The sequence below is a fragment of the Canis lupus genome, chromosome 17, assembly GCF_048164855.1.
Source record: "Canis lupus baileyi chromosome 17, mCanLup2.hap1, whole genome shotgun sequence".
Taxonomy (NCBI): Eukaryota; Metazoa; Chordata; class Mammalia; order Carnivora; family Canidae; genus Canis; species Canis lupus.
Window position 1 is genome coordinate 55375004 of NC_132854.1, and position 18103 is coordinate 55393106.

General features: G+C 37.3%; 1 protein-coding gene across 2 annotated transcripts in view; it reads right to left on the minus strand.

The window, feature by feature from the left end:
- NUFIP1 (nuclear FMR1 interacting protein 1) overlaps window positions 1-18103 on the minus strand; it is a 74528-nt gene that overhangs the window by 46231 nt on the left and 10194 nt on the right. For both annotated transcript variants that reach the window (XM_072783012.1, XM_072783013.1), the window contains exons 6-7: window positions 7935-8027; window positions 611-804 (exon numbers count right to left, since the gene is read on the minus strand). In XM_072783012.1, the coding sequence (XP_072639113.1) occupies window positions 611-804; window positions 7935-8027 (287 nt within the window). The remainder of the gene's footprint in view (window positions 1-610; window positions 805-7934; window positions 8028-18103) is intronic.

Here is an 18103-nt window from a genome sequence, read left to right on the forward strand (position 1 = left end):
CAAGCAAACTCCTCACTGAGCATAGAGCCTGACATGGGGCTCCATCTCATGACCTGATCATGACCTGAGCCAAAATCAAGAGTCGGATGCTTAACTGACAGAGTAACTAACCCACACACTCCCATACAAAACAATCTGAAAACAATTTCCAAGGTTACACCATACAATGGGGGCACCTGGGTAGCTCAGTTCGTTAAGTGTCTGCCTTCAGTTCAGGTCATGATCCCAGAGACCTGGGATCCAGCCCCACGCCAGGCTCTCTGCTCAGCAAAGAGTCTGCTTCTCTCTCTCATTCTACCTCTGTACTCTCCCTCTCTCTGTAATAAATAAAATATTTTTTAAAAGATTATACCATACTATGAAAATTAGCCAATAAATATAATTTTTTCCATATCCTGCCTGCTTCACACACTCATTCCCCAAGATTCAGAAAAGATATCCTGAAATGAGGGTTTTGACAAGACACTTCTATTATAAATAAAAACAAAAGCATCATTCTATTTTTTTTACATATTTGTCATTAAACTCTCCACAAACAATGCTGTGAAGAATCAACTGTAGGATCATGTTCTATGCATTTGTAAACACGCGGCTTTCCTGTTTAGCTTACCAGAATCAGTGTTTACTAAAACACCCAGAGGGTCTGAATTTGCTTCAGGTGGATCTTCAGGTTTCGAATCACGCAAGCAATTGCCAGATCCAATGGCCGCTTTCTGTCCAACACAGTCATTTTTCCATTTGTGATGCCTGCCGGGACTTCTGATCTTTGCCATCTGTGAATGTCTGGACATCCCCTTCATCTTGCTGGAGTGAGAAAAATGCAACTCTTAATATGAAAGGCAATGACCTCTCAAGAAAAACCTAAAAAATACTGACCACAAAAGAAATTTAGCTGCCGTATCAATCATTTGTAGCCTAGTACATTAAAGAAATCAAAATAAATAAACTCGATGGCTTCCAAAGACAGAGAACTTTATGGTAGATCTTTAAAAGAATAATACACCACAATATATTTTACTTTTATCAATTCTGAGATGCACATTTCCTCCCGTATTTTAACCCCTCTGAAAATGGTCCACGTTGTATGATGAACAGCAGGTGAATTTAATGGGCAGAATTCTTTCATTCTGATTGTACATAAAAGTGTTTTTTAGTTAACTTTCATCTATTCATTCTCTAAGAGTCTTAGTTTCTAACGCATTTACAAATACTCTGCCTTGTTTGATCTTCATAACAACTCTTTGAAATAAATTAGACAGGTAACTATTCTCTTTACAGGATAAACTTAAAGATTATAAACTGAGCACAATTTCACAGCTACTTCAAATCAAGTGCCCTCTCAACAACTATAATTACTCCTCTTAGAAGAACAAATGCTTATATGAGCATATTCTAGGGTAAACTAGGTGTAGAAAAAATTTCAAAAAAAAAAGGTTCATTATACATTCTCAGTAGACAATAATACAAGGTATCCTTCGGTAGGGCTGAGTTTTCATAAAAATACATGTTTTTTTTCTCATTTGTCATTTATCAGAATTTTTTTCTTCATTAATAATGGAAGCTGCAGTTAGAAATACAGAAATTAGGACTCTGGGTTTAAATCCCAATTTTGCCACTTACTAGCTGTGCCTCTTTGACAATATTAATATCCAATATTAATGTTTGTTTACTCTCATTTGTAGAAAGGGAATCTTAGAGACATAGATTTAATATAAAGTGCCGCAATGAGTCCTTAATAAATGGTAATTATTACTATAACATTCTCTAAAAATTTGCTAAACCAACATATTCAGTTAGTATTTCTATAATCCAAAGGTTCTTAATCCTTTTTAGGGTGGCCATAACCCTTACAGTCTTGTTCCAAAAAATCATATATATACTCCAAATTTTGCAGAAAGCCATAGACCAATTTCCAATGTTCCAACCATGGAAGGTAGGCCTCAACAATGTCATCACAGGTAAAACAAGTAGTTTCTGCCTCTGGCCCACCAGCCCCATGAGGATAATGCTTTCGTTAGACGCCATTCACAGATGCCTTCCCTGTTTCCTGCTCCAATGGCACCTGACCACAGATGGCTTTTAAATGATCATCTTTAAGGTATTCACTAATAAGCAATGAGTTAGAATGACATTTTTAAAAGATTTTTTTTTAAGTAATCTCTACACCCAACATGGGGCTAGAACTCACAACCCCAAGATCAAAAGTCTCATGCTATACTGACTAAGCCAGCCAGGTGCCCCTAGAATGACCTTTAACTGATCAGATCAATAAGACTTCGTTGAAAGTGGTATATCTGGTATTTGCACTACCCCTACTTTTGAGGGAGGAGTTCCTTTACACTGTTGCTTGACAATCATTTAAAAGGAAAAGTTTATTTAATCAACACTTAAAAATACTTATACAAAGTACAGATTTACATGAATGTGGAGAGATTAAGGAATAATTATAACTAAAAAGCTAACAGGGAAGTAGAATATCAAAACATTATTCATTCAGTTAATCCAAAAGAAGGCAAGGGGGCATCTGAGTGGCTCAGCTGGTTAAGCATTGAACTCTTGATCGCCACTTAGGTCTTGGTCTCAGGGTCATGAGTTCAAGATCCATGCTGGGGCTGGTCATGGAGCTTCCTCAAAACAGTAACAACAAACAAAAGAAGGCAAGGAAGGAAATAAAAGAAAAAAATAGGACATGTTAAAAAAAGGATAATGGGAGACTGAAACCCAACTATATTAATTACTTTAAATTTCATGAAAAGATAAAGATCATGGACTTAGATAATAAAAAATAAAACCAGATTATATATTCTCTAAGAAATATACTTTTTTTTTTTTAAGAAATATACTTTTAAATACACACATATGAAAGTCTAAAAGGAAAAGGTGGAAAACTATCCTTTCCCTTGTACCATATTGCCACCAGTCCCAAGTCAGGTGACTGCTTTCCAGAGGATCTTTTTTGGACTCTATTCTGTTCTATTTACCTATCCTTGGACAATACCACACTACTGCCATCTCTTTCTTAGCTGTCTAGATCCTTTGGATTTTCATATAAATCTTAAACTTATTAATACTAACCCCTTCCACTACCTACAAAACAAAACAAAATTAAACTAAACTAGCTGGGGTTTTGACTAGGATCAATTTGGAAAAATAATCATATAGAGTCTTCTAGTCCATGAACATTATGCATATCCCTCCATTTACTAGGTCTTTATTTTTCTGAGCAACATTTTACATCTTTTAGTATAGAAATATTACAAGTCTTTTATTAGATGCATTCCTAGGTATTTGATATTTTGATAGTATTGTCAATAGTATCTTCTAAATTTTCATTTTCTAATTGTTGTTAGCATGTAGAAATGCAATGGATTTTTTTTTTTAAATAGTGACTTTATATATATTTAGCACCCTTGCTAAATTCACTTTATTAACTCTAATTACAGATGTTTGGATTTTTTTTTTTTTTTACATATACAGTCATGCTGACTCTTAACAAAGGACAGTTAATTCTTCCTTTTCTTTTTTTTTGAAAGATTTTATTTATTTTATTTATTTAAGACCCTAGAGAAACCAAGATACCTAAAGGATCAAGCTGTTCTAAGTACTTTAGCTGTGTTCCTAGAAAAAAGTCCAAAAATATTTTTAGTAGGGACCCCTGCATGGCTCAGTGGTTTAGCATCTGCCTTTGGCTCAGGTGTGATCTCAGGGACCTGGGATCAAGTCCCGCATCAGGCTCCCCCCACTGGGAGCTTGCTTCTCCCTCTCTGCCTATGTCTCTGCCTCTCTTGATATGTCTCTCGTGAACAAATAAAATCTTTAAAAACATTTTTTTTAGAAATATGAAAATATGCAACAAGTTCCTAATGTCTAGTATCCAATAAAAAATTACCAGGCCTGAAAAATAAGGCAGAAAAATATGACCCATAATAAAGACAAAGATCAATCAAAACTAATCTAGAACTGACACAAATATTAGAACGAACAGAAAAAGAAATTAAAAGTTATAACTATATTCCAAAATGTTCAAAAATTAAGTAGAGACATGAAAGATATTTTTAAAAGATCCAAAGCAAACTTAAGATGAAAACCGCAATGTCTATGATGAAAAAAGGCAAAATATACACCAAGAGGTTAAAGAAAGATTAGATACTGCATAAGATAAATGAACATAAAGGCATAGCTATAGAAACTATCCAAAATGAGACAAAGGGAAAAAAGAATTTTAAAAAGTAAGAAGAGCATTACCACGCTAAGGGACAAATTTAAGCAGCCTAATATGCATCTAAATGGAGTCTCAGAACATGAGAGACTCCTAACTCTGGGAAACGAACTGGGGGTGGTGGTGGAAGGGGAGGTGGGGGGGGGGGCAGTGGGAGTGACTGGGTGACGGGCACTTGATGGGATGAGCACTCGATGTTATTCTATATGTTGGCAAATTGAACACCAATAAAAAATAAATTTATATTATAAATAAATAAATAAATAAATAAATAGATAAATGGAGTCTCTGAAGGGCAGAGATAGAAAAAAATATTTGAAGAAGTTATGATCAAAATTTTTCCAAAATTGATAGAAATCATAAACTCATTTACACCAAGAATTTCAACAAATCCTAGGCACAAGAAACATGAAGAAAATGATGCAAAGGCACATCATTATCAAATTGTTTAAGCCAGTGATAAAGAAGAAATATTAAAGTAGCCAGCAAAAAAAGCATTTTATGTAAAGGAACCAAATAATGATAACAGCAGATTTCTTTGGAAACAATGCAAATGAAAAGACAATGGAGCAAAATCTTTAAAGTTAATTAAAAAAGCAAAACTAAAACTAACCAAAAAAATCTGTTAAACTAGAATTGTGTATCGAAGAAAAATATCTTTCAAAAAGGACAGCAAAGAAAGATCTTTTTCAACACACAATGCTGAAGGAATTCACCTCCAACAGATTCTTACTACAAAACGTCAAAGAGTCTTTTAGGCAAAAGGAAAATGCTATCAGATGAAAAGATGGATCAACACTAACGAGTGAAGTGTACAGAAATGGTTAACTATGTAGGTATCCCAGCCTTCAGCCAGGCTAGATTAGTCATCAGCTAACCAATCCCCAGCTGTGACTGACCCTTGTCAAGATCAGCAGATATGTCTAACTGAACCCCAGCTGACCCCAGATGTCTGAGTAATTAATACTTACTACTATATGGGGGGAGGGGGAGAGGACACTCATTAAGAGAGTAAAAAGGCAAGTCGCAAATTATGAGGGTATATTTGCAATATATATGCTATACTCAAGAAAGGATTTGTGTCCTAAGTTAATAACTCCTAGAAATCAAGAAAAGCAATCCAATTAAGAACTGGTCAAAAAACTTGAACTGGCACTTCATGAGAAAATAACAAAATGCTAATAAGCATATAAAAAGGTGCCCAACATCACTAGTCAAGAGAGAAATGGTAGGACATGAGGAAAAGGTGCAACCAAGCATTAACCAAAGAGAGCAATTAGATGCACAATCAGTAGGAGTGTAAATTGGTACAACTGTTATGGAAAACTGTTTGGCTTTATCTATTAAACCTAAATATATAGATGCCCAATGATCCAGCATATACATATATATGGGTCTGTGTGTATATATAGATACATATACACATATATATATGACCAGTAAAAATGGGTACTTATGTCTCCAAAAGACATGTAAAAGAATGTTCATCGCAGTTTTATTCCTTATAACCCAAACTGGAAACAACCCAAATGTCCAACAGTAGAATGGATATTCTCAAAAATGAGTTCTTCACGATAATAAGAATGAACAGTTTAGAGCTACACACAGTATGGATGAATACGACAAAATAATTCCAAATTACAGAAATCACAAACCAAAGAATATACATTATATGATTCTACTTATATAAGGTTCCAGAGCATGCAAAATAAATCTATGATGACAGAAATCAGAAAAGAGGTCATTTTTGTGGGGAAGCAATAAACTAGAGAGAGCCAAAGAAAGATTTATGAGGTAAAGCTGTTTTGTGTATTATTAATCTGTTTGGAAGTTACATAGGTGTGTAGGTGTGGGTATGTATATAAATTCAAGTTGTACATTTGAGATTTGTATATTTTATTTATATTAAAAATAAACTTCAGGGCAGCCCGGGTGGCTCAGCAGTTTAGTGCCACCTTCAGCCCAGGGTGTGATCTTGGAGACCCGGGATCGAGTCCCACGTCGGGCTCCCTGAGAAGCCTGCTTCTCCCTCTGCCTGTGTCTGTGCCTCTCAATCTCTCTGTGTGTCTCTCATGAATAAATAAACAAATCTTCAAAAATAAATAAATAAAACTTCAGTAAGAAAGTGGAAAAAAATTCTATGAAGGTGAGGGATTGGGAAAAATAGGGTGTCTCACTCATTGCTAGCAGGAGAGTTAACTATGATAGTTATTTGGCAATTAGCCATTAATATTACAAATACACATACGTTGGGGGCACCTCAGTAGCTCAGTCAGTTAAGCTTCTGACTCTTGATTTCAGCTCAGGTCATGGTCTCAGAGTTGTGGGATCGAGCCCCCATTAGGTTCCACACTCAGCGGGGAGTCTTCTTGGGATCTCTCTCCCCTCCTCCCCATGCTCTCTCTCCCTTTCGCTCTCTAATAAATAAATATATCTTTAAAAAAAAATAGCAAATTGAATTTAAATTAAAAAAAAACTACACGTACATCTTTTGACTCAGCAAATCCACTTCTAGGAATCCATCCTCAGAAATACTTGTATCTGTGTAAAATGTATGTAGAGGGTAATAATGACAAATTTTTATTAGTAAAATATTGGTAAGAACTTCTGTATCTGCCAATAGGAAATTAATTTAAAAAAAAAAAAAACCCTGGGCAGCCCTGGTGGCGCAGCGGTTTAGCGCCGCCTGCAGCCCGGGGTGTGATCCTGGAGATCCAGGATCAAGTCCCGCGTCAGGCTCCCTGCATGGAGCCTGCTTCTCCTTCTCCCTCTGCCTGTGTCTCTGCCTCTCTCTCTCTCTCTCTCTCTCTCTCTGTGTCTGTCATAGAATAAATAAATAAAATCTTATAAATAAATAAGTAAATAAATAAAAATAAAAATAAAAATAAAAGCCTGTGGGAATCCTTAGGGTTCTACACATCCTTGAAGAATGAGGACACTAGTTAAGCATTAATATCTCCAAGTATATCATTTGGCTAAAAAAAATAAAATGTAAAATAATGTCAAAAAAGGGGGAAAAAAGACTATTATCTGATGTGCTGTATGCAAATGAAGTATCTCTGGAAGGATAAAATGGGTTGTCCCTGGGAAGAAGAACAATTTAGCTAGGAAACAAAGACAAAAGATTTATTAGCAATAGATCTTTTTGAAAACCACATTTAAAAATACAATTTAAAGAAATTTGAAGTAAAAAACATAAAAGCAAAGATTTTAGGGATCCCTGGGTGGCGCAGCGGTTTAGCATCTGCCTTTGGCCCACGGCGTGATCCTGGAGATCCAGGATCGAATCCCACGTCAGGCTCCCGGTTGCATGGAGCCTGCTTCTCTCTCTCTCTCTCTCTCTCTCTCTCTCTGTGACTATCATAAATTAAAAAAAAAAAAAAAAAATTCAAAGATTTTAGAATTAGGAGTGTAAAATTTTAGGATTTTGTTACATTCTCTTGTTTATTATTTATTTGTAAGAATACTCATTTAAAATAAGCAGGGAGGGCAGCCCAGGTGGCTCAGCGGTTTAGCGCTGCCTTCAGCCCAGGGTGTGATCCTGGAGACCCGGGATCGAGTCCCACATCGGACTCCCTGCATGGAGCCTGCTTCTCCCTCTGCCTGTATCTGTCTGTCTCTCTCTCTCTGTCTCTCATGAATAAATAAATAAAATCTTTAAAAAATAATAAAACAAAATAAACATGGAGAATGCAAGCAATTTTAAGGAACTTACCCATACTGTGTTGTTGTCAAAACTGCTCCTCTCTTTTCCTTTTCAAGTTTTAACTTTTTCTTTCTTTCAATATTGGCCAGAGTTGGGTAGTTTCTAGAAAACAGTAAGTCGATTATAAAAGGGTTTTAAGAGTACAAATTTAATTAAGCAATCAATTACTGCATTTAGCAAATTTTATTTAATTAATGACTAATATAATAAATCATTTTAAACCTTTAATTCTTTCTAGAATTTTTTTAAAGGAAAAAAGTATACTGTGACAATGCTACTCAAAATATAAACCAGATTTCAGTCCACAAGCTTTGCTACCAGTCTATGAGGTGAGGCACTTACACTAGAATTTGAAACAAATAGATTGTAAAATTTTTATTTTACACATTTTTGTGCTCAAACTGATAGTTCATTTATATGTCATGTACCCATAAATACTATTAAAAAAGTAAGTCTATGCAACTACTTATTCAAATACATACTAGGTACACCCAAACTTACCAAAATGAGGAAGAAAAAGTTCACAAAAAAAGTAGTCTGATAGAAGGATAAGAAAAGCACACAAGGGCAGCCCCGGTAGCCTAGCAGTTTAGTGCCACCTTTGGCCCAGGGCATGATCCTGGAGACCCAGGATCGAGTCCCGTGTCGGGCTCCCTGCATGGAGCCTGCTTCTCCCTCTGCCTGTGTCTCTGCTTCTCTCTCTCTTTCTCTCTCTCTCTCATGAATAAATAAAATCTTAAAAAAAAAAAAAGCACACAAATAACTATAACAAAGATCAAAATATAATATAAGCACCCCAAAGAGTATAAACACTAGAACGTGGGAGGAAAAGATTTTCTCTAGCTGGAGAAAACCAGAAATTCAGAAAAGAAGGGAGAAGGAAGGAAGGAAGGAAGGAAGGAAGGAAGGAAGGAAGGAAGGAAGGAAGGAAGGAAGGAAGGAAGTCGGTCTTACATGGTTTTAATAAATAGAAATTAAATGGAAAACTTCCATGTTCTTTTTTTTTTTTTAAGATTTTATTTATTTATGAGAGACACAGAGAGGGGCAGAGACACAGGCAGAGGGAGAAGGCAGCTCCCTGAGGGGAACCTGATGCAGGACTCAATTCTAGGACCCCGGGATCACAACCTGAGCCAAAGGCAAATGCTCAACCACTGAGCCACTCAGGCATCCCAAATCTTCTGTGTTCTAAGCAGAGCAAACAATACAAACAAACCAAGGCCTCAGAAAGTGCGCAAAATATCCAGGGAATGGCAAGTGGTTCATTTTATATAAAACAGTTATAAGCAATCAGACAGAAAGGGAGCCTAAGGCCATTAAACGTCCTTGAATAGGAGATTAGAAAATTTATATTTAATTCAGTGGCAATGGGGAGCCACTGAAAGTTATGAACAGGGAGAGCTACGTACAAGGCAGTGATTAAGATTAAATCTGACAGCAGTGTGCAAGGTGAATTGCCCTGACAAAGCTTTCTTTATTCCTTGGCACAGCTGTGTGGTGATGCGAGCACCAAACGGTGGTGGTGGCGGGAACAGATCCTAGGAGTATAAGAAAGCACAAAGGGAGGGGAAACACAGACAGCCCTCTACCACTCAGCTTGGCTGGTCATCAGAGTAAGTTTAAGAAAGATCAACAAACTGTATTCTCCCATTGTTACTAGGACACTGTTTCCACCCCCTTCTTTTTCTTTCTTAACATTTGCATCGGGGATCCCTGGGTGGCGCAGCGGTTTGGCGCCTGCCTTTGGCCCAGGGCGCGATCCTGGAGACCCGGGATCGAATCCCACGTCGGGCTCCCGGTGCATGGAGCCTGCTTCTCCCTCGGCCTGTGTCTCTGCTTCTCTCTCTCTCTCTCTCTCTGTGAGACTATCATAAATAAATAAAAATTAAAAAAAAAAAAAAAATTTGCATCGCTGACTTGAATGGCACAGACAATATGAAGCCTTTGGATTGACCACACTGGAAGATAAGCATAGAAATGACATTGAGTAAGTGGTGAAATAATTAGGGAAAAAAGGCAATGAATTTCAATGAGGACAGTGCAAAGCAATCCAGCCAAGATCTATCCAGCCAAGAAAAGTAAACTCCATAAATAAAAGATGATGAATATACAAGCTATAAATAAACATAAGAGGAAAAGATCAAGGTCATAGGAGATAAAAATCTGACGGCCAGTCAGCACCATATGACTGGACTTTTGGAAAGCAAACATAATCTAAGGTTATGTGAAATGGAGTCTGGCACATGTACAAGTGTGAAATCTTCCTCTCCCAAGACTCAAAAGTGGTCAGAAACTCTCAGGGCACTGTGTTCAGTTTTGTGCTTCTAAACTGAAAAGGAATGTTAAGGAAAAATAAAACTTGGAAGGGATTCAGAAGAGACTCAAAGATGATTAACAGCATGAAAACTAAAACCTCTGAGGAAAGATGAAAGGAACTGGAACTATCTGCAGCCTTTAAAAGAGGAAGAGAAGTGACAATAAATGCTCTTACAGAAAGGATGGTAGCCAGCTGGTTTCAATCTGAAGACAGAAATATGCAGAAGCAGAAATGGTGAGAAAAAGTGATGACTTTCACAGGCCCCACACTGTCTAGGCGTGTAACTCACAGCTATTCAACACCCTTCACCTCTCCGAAATGCACTTATTCTTACTAGGGTCTCCAACATTTTTCTTCTGAGTATTGCAGACCCTAAACATGTTGAGCCACATGCTGAACAATAAAGATTTGCTACTACAGTGTACAATGTACAATGTACAAGTGAGCAGATGCTACCTAAGTGCTTACCAATGGTAAGAAATCTAAGTGTTCTAGCAAGTGGATTTAACGTGAGATCTAAGAAAGAATTCCTTAAACAAGACATCAAGGATGTTTTGCAAATTCCTTTGGTGGAAATCTTTTAGAACAGCTCACTTTCTCTTTCTGGCCAATTAAAGTAACACTTCCTAAAAGGTAAGGGATCTTTCGATATCCCTTGCAAAGCAAAAAGATGTCATTTTTCAGTGCTTAAATTATAAAACCCTCTTCCAAATGTATACCATTCTTATTTACATAGAACCTAGAGACTAAAAACTAGGAAAAACAAAGGCAGTGGAAAGCAAATTATCTAAAAGAGAAAGAAACTAGAAACACAAGACCTTGTTACACATTAAAAAAACAAAACAAAACAAAACAAAAAAGCAAAAACCACCACCCAACCAGAAAGCCCTTTCCAGCAACATAATGGCAAAATATAACACAAAGAAAAGTCTGGAGCTTTGATAAACAACAAAAAAAAAAAAACCAAAACGTAGTTAGGGTTCCTAAAGTACACCTGAAATAAGTCCAAAGACTGTTAAGGAAAAAAATCACAAACTGTCTTACATTACACAATTACATACAGACAATATAGTTCAGTGTCTCCTGTTAGAGAATGGGTATTATGAACTTATAAAACCCGTGACAAGTGCTATTTTCACAGCTGGTTTCTCTGCTTTTACCTGCAAAATCACTTTTTCCCTATACTTCCATCTCTCCCCAGTATTCCCCAAGGAACTGGCCCTGAAACCATATGTCTTTTCTCCTTCTCCTCCTTCTTTCATGTCTTCCCAACTCCTTGCCCTCCCCTTGCCTAAGCCTTAAGCCTTCAGTGACAATCCTTAAGCACTACCATCGATAAACGGGCAAAACTCTGCCAACTGTGATCTTAGCACATACCATTTTGGTTACATTATACTCTGACTCTTTCCCTCTCAAATCACCACCCGTTTATTGACTTTTCCCCTAAGATGATTCTCCATAAAACCACAATCCCCCTACTGGCATTGACCCACAACTGCTTCAACACCAGCTATACCACTGTATTTTTATTTCAAAGTCTTTCTACATTTCAAAAAGACATAGTATTTTTTAGAAGCCTACCCCCTCTGTTGGAATTCTGAAAGAAACTGGGGATACAATTTTAAAGGATTTGCTCGGCACCACAATAAATATTGAAAAATGTATCACAAAACTACTCCACCTAGTGGACTCATATCTACTGTAAAATATGTTTCAGCGTTTCTAGCAAACTTCTACCACTGTTATCTGTAATGCCAAATCATACAGCATTTGTACCTCACGGGTCCGGAATTAAGAAAGAATCACTCCTGGCAGGGTGAGGTGGGGTGAGGGGTGGGCTGAAAGTGGTTAGTAGAGAGCCTTAAAGCTTTTAATTAAACACAACGGGCATCTCTGGGTTTGGCTAGCTAAAGGAATAAAAAAGCAGAGATGTGTTTTCTTTAAAGACAGAGGACAAAACACCAAGTAAATCTTTAGCATTTTCTTCCATCTCTAAAACCCCTACTATATGAAAGTCTTTAACAAGGTTTTCTAACACAGCAGTTACATACAGACCTTATCTTTCCTGCACGTTAAAGAATATAATGCTTCCCTCAGAAGGTGGCACTCAGATAAAATTCAAGACATGAGGGCTATTCTGCTACATTAACATGAAATTTATTCTTTTTAGGCTTCAAATAACATTTTTTTAAACTGTGAATGATAGATATTTAGACAGCAAATATAGTTTTATAATGGGTTTTTTAAAATCTGCTAGTGGAGAGAATGTTAATATATTGTTGAGAAATCTATCCAATGTGCCAAAAGAGAAATGTCTCCATGCTTTTTATTGATAAAGTACATTTATAGAAATAACGTATGGGCATGTTAAAGCAAAAGAACTTCAGAAACAAGATCTGGAATAACCTCAGGTGAATCAGCAAGTGCCAAGTGATGATTTCAGAGCACAACATTAACAAGGCAACATCACAGGTACAAGTAAACTCCATCCCAAATTGTCACCCTCACCCAATTTCCTCATTCTCTTTAAACATCTCTAAATTTCATAGATCTGTAACTTCATTTATTCGCTTCAAAGGTTTTTGCCCATTCCTCTTCCGAGACATTTCTATCCACTATCACAGTATACCTTCAGTCTACGTTCTAGAAACTAGAACTACACTCCACCCTATCCCCCATGTCTTCACCTATCTTACATAAAAATCATCACTAATAAGCATATTAAATCCTTGCTCAAGTTTTATCCTTTATTGGGGCACCTGGGTGGCTCAGTGGCTGAGCGACTGCATTCGGCTCAGGTCATGATCCTGGGGTCCTGAGATCAAGTCCCACATCAGGCTCTCCACAGGCAGCCTGCTTCTCCCTCTGTCTATGTCTCTGCCTCTGTGTGTGTGTGTCTCTCTCATGAATAAATAAATTAAATCTTTAAAAAAAAAAGTTTATCCTTTATTCAAGATAGACCTGCTTCCAAATACCACTTAAGAGTTTTAAAAAACAATGAGCTTTAAACTTTGCCACCAAGCAATGAGGCACACTGTCTATTCTCCCCGTTCCTTAACAATTTTGTTTGGGAAGTTCCATCAGCTCTGTTGTCACCAAAGGTGACCAAGCAACCCGCTCGTAGCCAATGAGAGCTACAGGGACGTCTCCTGGTTGGATCTAAAAGCTATTGTTGTCCCAATGAAAAGAGGCAAACTCAGCTTTGTGTGCCTTTTGCCTTTTTCTCATCTCCTGCCTAGAATGAGGGCTTAATATTTGCATATGCAGGAATCTCCTTGTGGACATTTAAGACAAAAGCCACTTACTAAGGAACAACAAGCAAGAAAATGTGCCTAATGGTATTGCTAAGCAGCAACAGTAGCCTTGGACTTTTTTCTACTTGGGAAAATAGACCCCTTTGTGCTAAACTAAGGTAGTAAACTCATTGTTTCATTTCCTGAAACAGATCCTAACTGATACAAGCACCACTGCATCCTAGCCATCCTCTAATCTGAGTGCTGTCCAAGCCCGACTAGGAATATCTTGATTTAAAAACTTGCTTCCTGGGCAGCCCAGGTGGCTCAGTGGTTTAGCGCCGCCTTCAGCCCAGGACCTGATCCTGGGGCCCCGGGATTGAATCCCACATTGGGCTCCCTGCATGGAGGCTGCTTCTCCCTCTGCCTGTGTCTCTGCCTCTCTCTCTCTCTCTCTCTGTGTCTCATGAATAAATAAATAAAATCTTTAAAAAAATTAAAAAGATAAAAACTTGCCTCCTAGAAGCAGTTTTTTTATAAAGTTAAATATATGCATCTTATGAAGTCATACATATACTTATTATATGACAAAACAACCCCACTCCCAGGTATTTACCCAAGTCAAAAAAAAAAAAAGTCTAAATAAAACAGAAACCTGTCTATCAATGTTTACAAAAGTTTTACTCATACTCATCATATACTGGTAACATCCCAAATGTCCCTCAGTTGGGAAATAAATGCACAACTGTTACATCCACATAATGGAACAGAATAGTAACATATAAACAATATCTTTGTATGTTCTGTAAAGATATGAATATAGGAGCAAGAAGATCAGTGGTTGTCAGGGGCTACAGCTGGGGGTAAAAGGGAATTTTGGGGGGTTAATGGAACAGTCCTATATCTAGATTGTGGTAGTGATTACATTACATACATCTGCCAGAATTATGTATTAAAAACGATGGGTTTCACTATATGTACAACATACCTTAAAATAAATGGGGAGGATAGTGGGTGGGCACTATCCCTCCTACAAGAAGTCTTGCAAAACAAATTAGTAGCCCTGCCTTCCAAAGATTTCAAGTACCCCTTGACCAGACATTATTACCCTTTCATGGCTAAATTAATGCTTGAGTTGCCTGTGGTCTCATGGCTACCTCATATACGCTGATCTTATATCTCACATTAGGATAAGAGTCTTAAAGGCAAGTGTCTACTCCTATATGTTTTTGGTGACCTCATTCATATATAACAAAATCCTTGCCTTTTCAAATACTGAATGTTTACCTCTAATTTTTATGCTAAACGACTGTCAAATTAGTCAAAAGTATTATACATTAACATAAGGTATCATAACAAACATATTGTAATCTACATTAACATAACAAATTCAAAGTTCCTAAGATTTCTCACTAATTTTAGAAAATCAAATTAGCATTCTATCAAAGCTTTTACACTTGCTACCTAAGCTGGGTTCTGTTTTCAAATATTAATATACCTTAAATTTCTCTAGCCAGTGCTTTTTCCCTTTAAAGCACTTTTTACACAAAACCACAAGAGGGCATAGTTCATAGTTCATACGGGGAATGCTACTTTAGAAAGTAATGCATTCAAACACAGATCAATGTGGTTTGCCTAGTGATGGTCTGTCCTATGTGGTGAGAATTTAATATTTAAAACAACAGCAGTTTAAGTACCATTAGCTATTATTACTGATTTCCAACCACAATTATTAATCAGATCAACATACCTTTACCCTTCTTGAAAAACAACAAAGGTAAAAAAAAATAAAAAATAAAATTACCAATGTATCATTTGAAACATGAATTAAAAACTTTTTGAGTCTCAACAAGATATCTATAACCACTTACTTGGGTATGTCAAAATAGAATTACATCCATAAAAAAAAATTATACCATAATAAAAACATTTTCAAACCCCATTTACATATACCAACATTTACAAGCATCCCTTCAATCTGTGGCACCAAGGAATATAAACAGTCACATAAAAAATAATTCTTATATTTCTAAGACTATAACTTAGATTTTTTTTTAAAAAGACACATATGCAAAGTTCATTAACAGGATCATTAAGGCCATCCATACTAAAGTAGCAGATGGAAAAGGATAACAAGATATTCCTTTAGCCAGAAAAAAAAAAACCCTCTAGCAGCATGATTTCAGCTAGTCTAAGGGTAAAACTTATTAGATGGAGTGGGTAAGATTTTCTAGAAGCTAGAGCATGAGCAACTGAGGCTGAAAGGTCAAAAAACCTATTTGGTTTTGGGATATGCTAAATAAGGAGTCTGGCTAGAACAAAGAACTCTTATGAACAAATAATGTAGGAATAATCAGAAAAGACATGTTAAGCCCACATTACAGAATCCTGACTGCCAGTTTAAAGGAGCTGTTTTCACTGGCATTTCAGTTGGCTAAAATAAATAAAGTCAGTTTAATGACTTTATTTTTAAATATTATACTACTTAGTCACCTATGTAACTAAGAAATATATGCCTACTGAAGATCTAATTTTGCACAATAAAGAACAAATACAAAGAAAATAACAACATTCTCATCAGTCAAGCCAGTTCCTTAAGTGTGATAGCACTGCTGAGTATTCGCACGAAAAGAACACTTCAACTGTGTGATTTTCTTGAACAGCACTTAGCAACTAAGCCAGAGCTGAGATTTTGCCAGTTAGGTGCAATGAAGGATGAAGGAATAAGGGAGCTGGCATGTTGACCAAAGAAGCTGAACTGAGTGAAACTGGGTAGAGAGAGGTGCCTTGGGGCTCAGTCGGTTGAGCATCAGACTCTTGGTTTTCGACTCAGATCATGATTCCATAGGTCATGAGATCGAGCCCCAAGTGGGGCTTCGCATTCAGTAGGGAGTCTGCTTGAAGATTCTCTCCCTCCTCCCATTCATGCATGCACATGCGCATGCTCTTTCTAAAATAAATGAATTTTTATTTTTTATTTTTAATAAAGATTTTACTATTTATTCATGAGAGAGACACACAGAGAGAGAGAGAGAAAGAGAGAGGCAGAGACATAGGCAGAGGGAGAAGCAGTCTCCACGCAGGGAGCCTGACATGGGACTCAATCCCAGGACTCCAGGATCACGCCCTGGGCCAAAGGCAGGTGCTAAACCACTGAAGCCACCCAGGGATCCCCAAATCTTTTTTTTTTTTTTAATAAATAAACAGGGTAGGGAGGTAAAGACAGAAGCAGATGACAGAAAGGGGTAAGAGATCAGAGGTCTCAACTAGTCCAAGAACACACAGAGGCGATAGTGAGAGCTAGACAGAATGGAAGTTATGATCAAAGAGAAGTATGCCCAGAGGAATCTGGCTGGCTCAGTTGGTAGAGGATGTTCGTGATCAGGGTTGTGAGTTCAAGCCCCACACTGGGTGTAGAGATTACTTAAAAAATAAAAAAACATAAAAAAAAATTTTTTTTTAGAAAGAGGAGTATGCCTAACTTTAAAATTTCCATTGCAAAAAGTCCAGAATAATAGGATCCGGACTGTGATCATGAAGTAAGCAGCTAAAATTGCATGGAAGTGAAAGACACCATAAATCCGCATATAAAAAGGTCCTGAATGAACTATTATAGCTATGAGTTTCAAAAAGTCAGGGGAATTCCAAGTATACAAGCTTTTGTTGGAGCATCTACTATGTATGCCAAGGGCAGATGGCAAAGGCAACTGCAACCCACTGCAACCCATCTTGTTACCAATCACGGGGGAGGCTGTTAGAACTGCAGAGAAATAAACAAACAAACAAACAAACAAACTGCAGAGAGCTGTGTAGTCAGAGGGCAGGAAATTCAAAGAAGGGTGAAGGAGCAATGATCTCCATCCACATCAAGGAAGGAGGCCCTAGGTGTCACAAAATCACTCTTTGTTCTTGTTTTAGTTCACCTTTCCACAGCAAACTACATTGCTACTACTAAACCACATCTTCCTTCTTGAAATCCTCCCCTCTACTGGCTTCCATGACATGTCATTTTCTTAGTTTTCTTCTACCCCTCTCTTGGCAGTATTACTGGTTTTTTACTCTGTTAGGCTGTCTTCTCCTTTAACTCCATCCTCTCTCTGTGGGGAATGTCTTTACATTTCCAATTTCATGATTTAAAAATATCTATCCAGCCCAGTCTGGTCCAAGTCTTAATGTCTATGGAACATCTTAAGTAAGTATCTCAGAATCTCCTTATATTCAACAATGTCTAAAATCAATACCTCCAAACCCTCTTTCAGGATTCAGCTTTCAGAGGTACTCATATCAGGAACTTGGAAGTCTCCTCAAAACCTCTTTCCTCCTCAACCTCATTATCATTTAATCCCAAATAGTGCCCATTTATCTCCCAAATGTTCTATAGCCACCTAGTTCTTTCTGGCCACACCACCACCATCTTTTAAAAAACTTCTATCATGTCTTACCTATACTCAAGTTCCTAGAACATGCCAATCCATCTGACACCACACTATGCTCTCCTTCATCTTTTCCTAGTTAGATCTGAGCTCAGCTCAACTTTCCTATGCCAAGGAACACTGCACTCCTCCAGACTACATGAGGGAAGGATTGTGAGAGAGTGAAACAGCTAGACTTGTAGAACAGTCATTGAA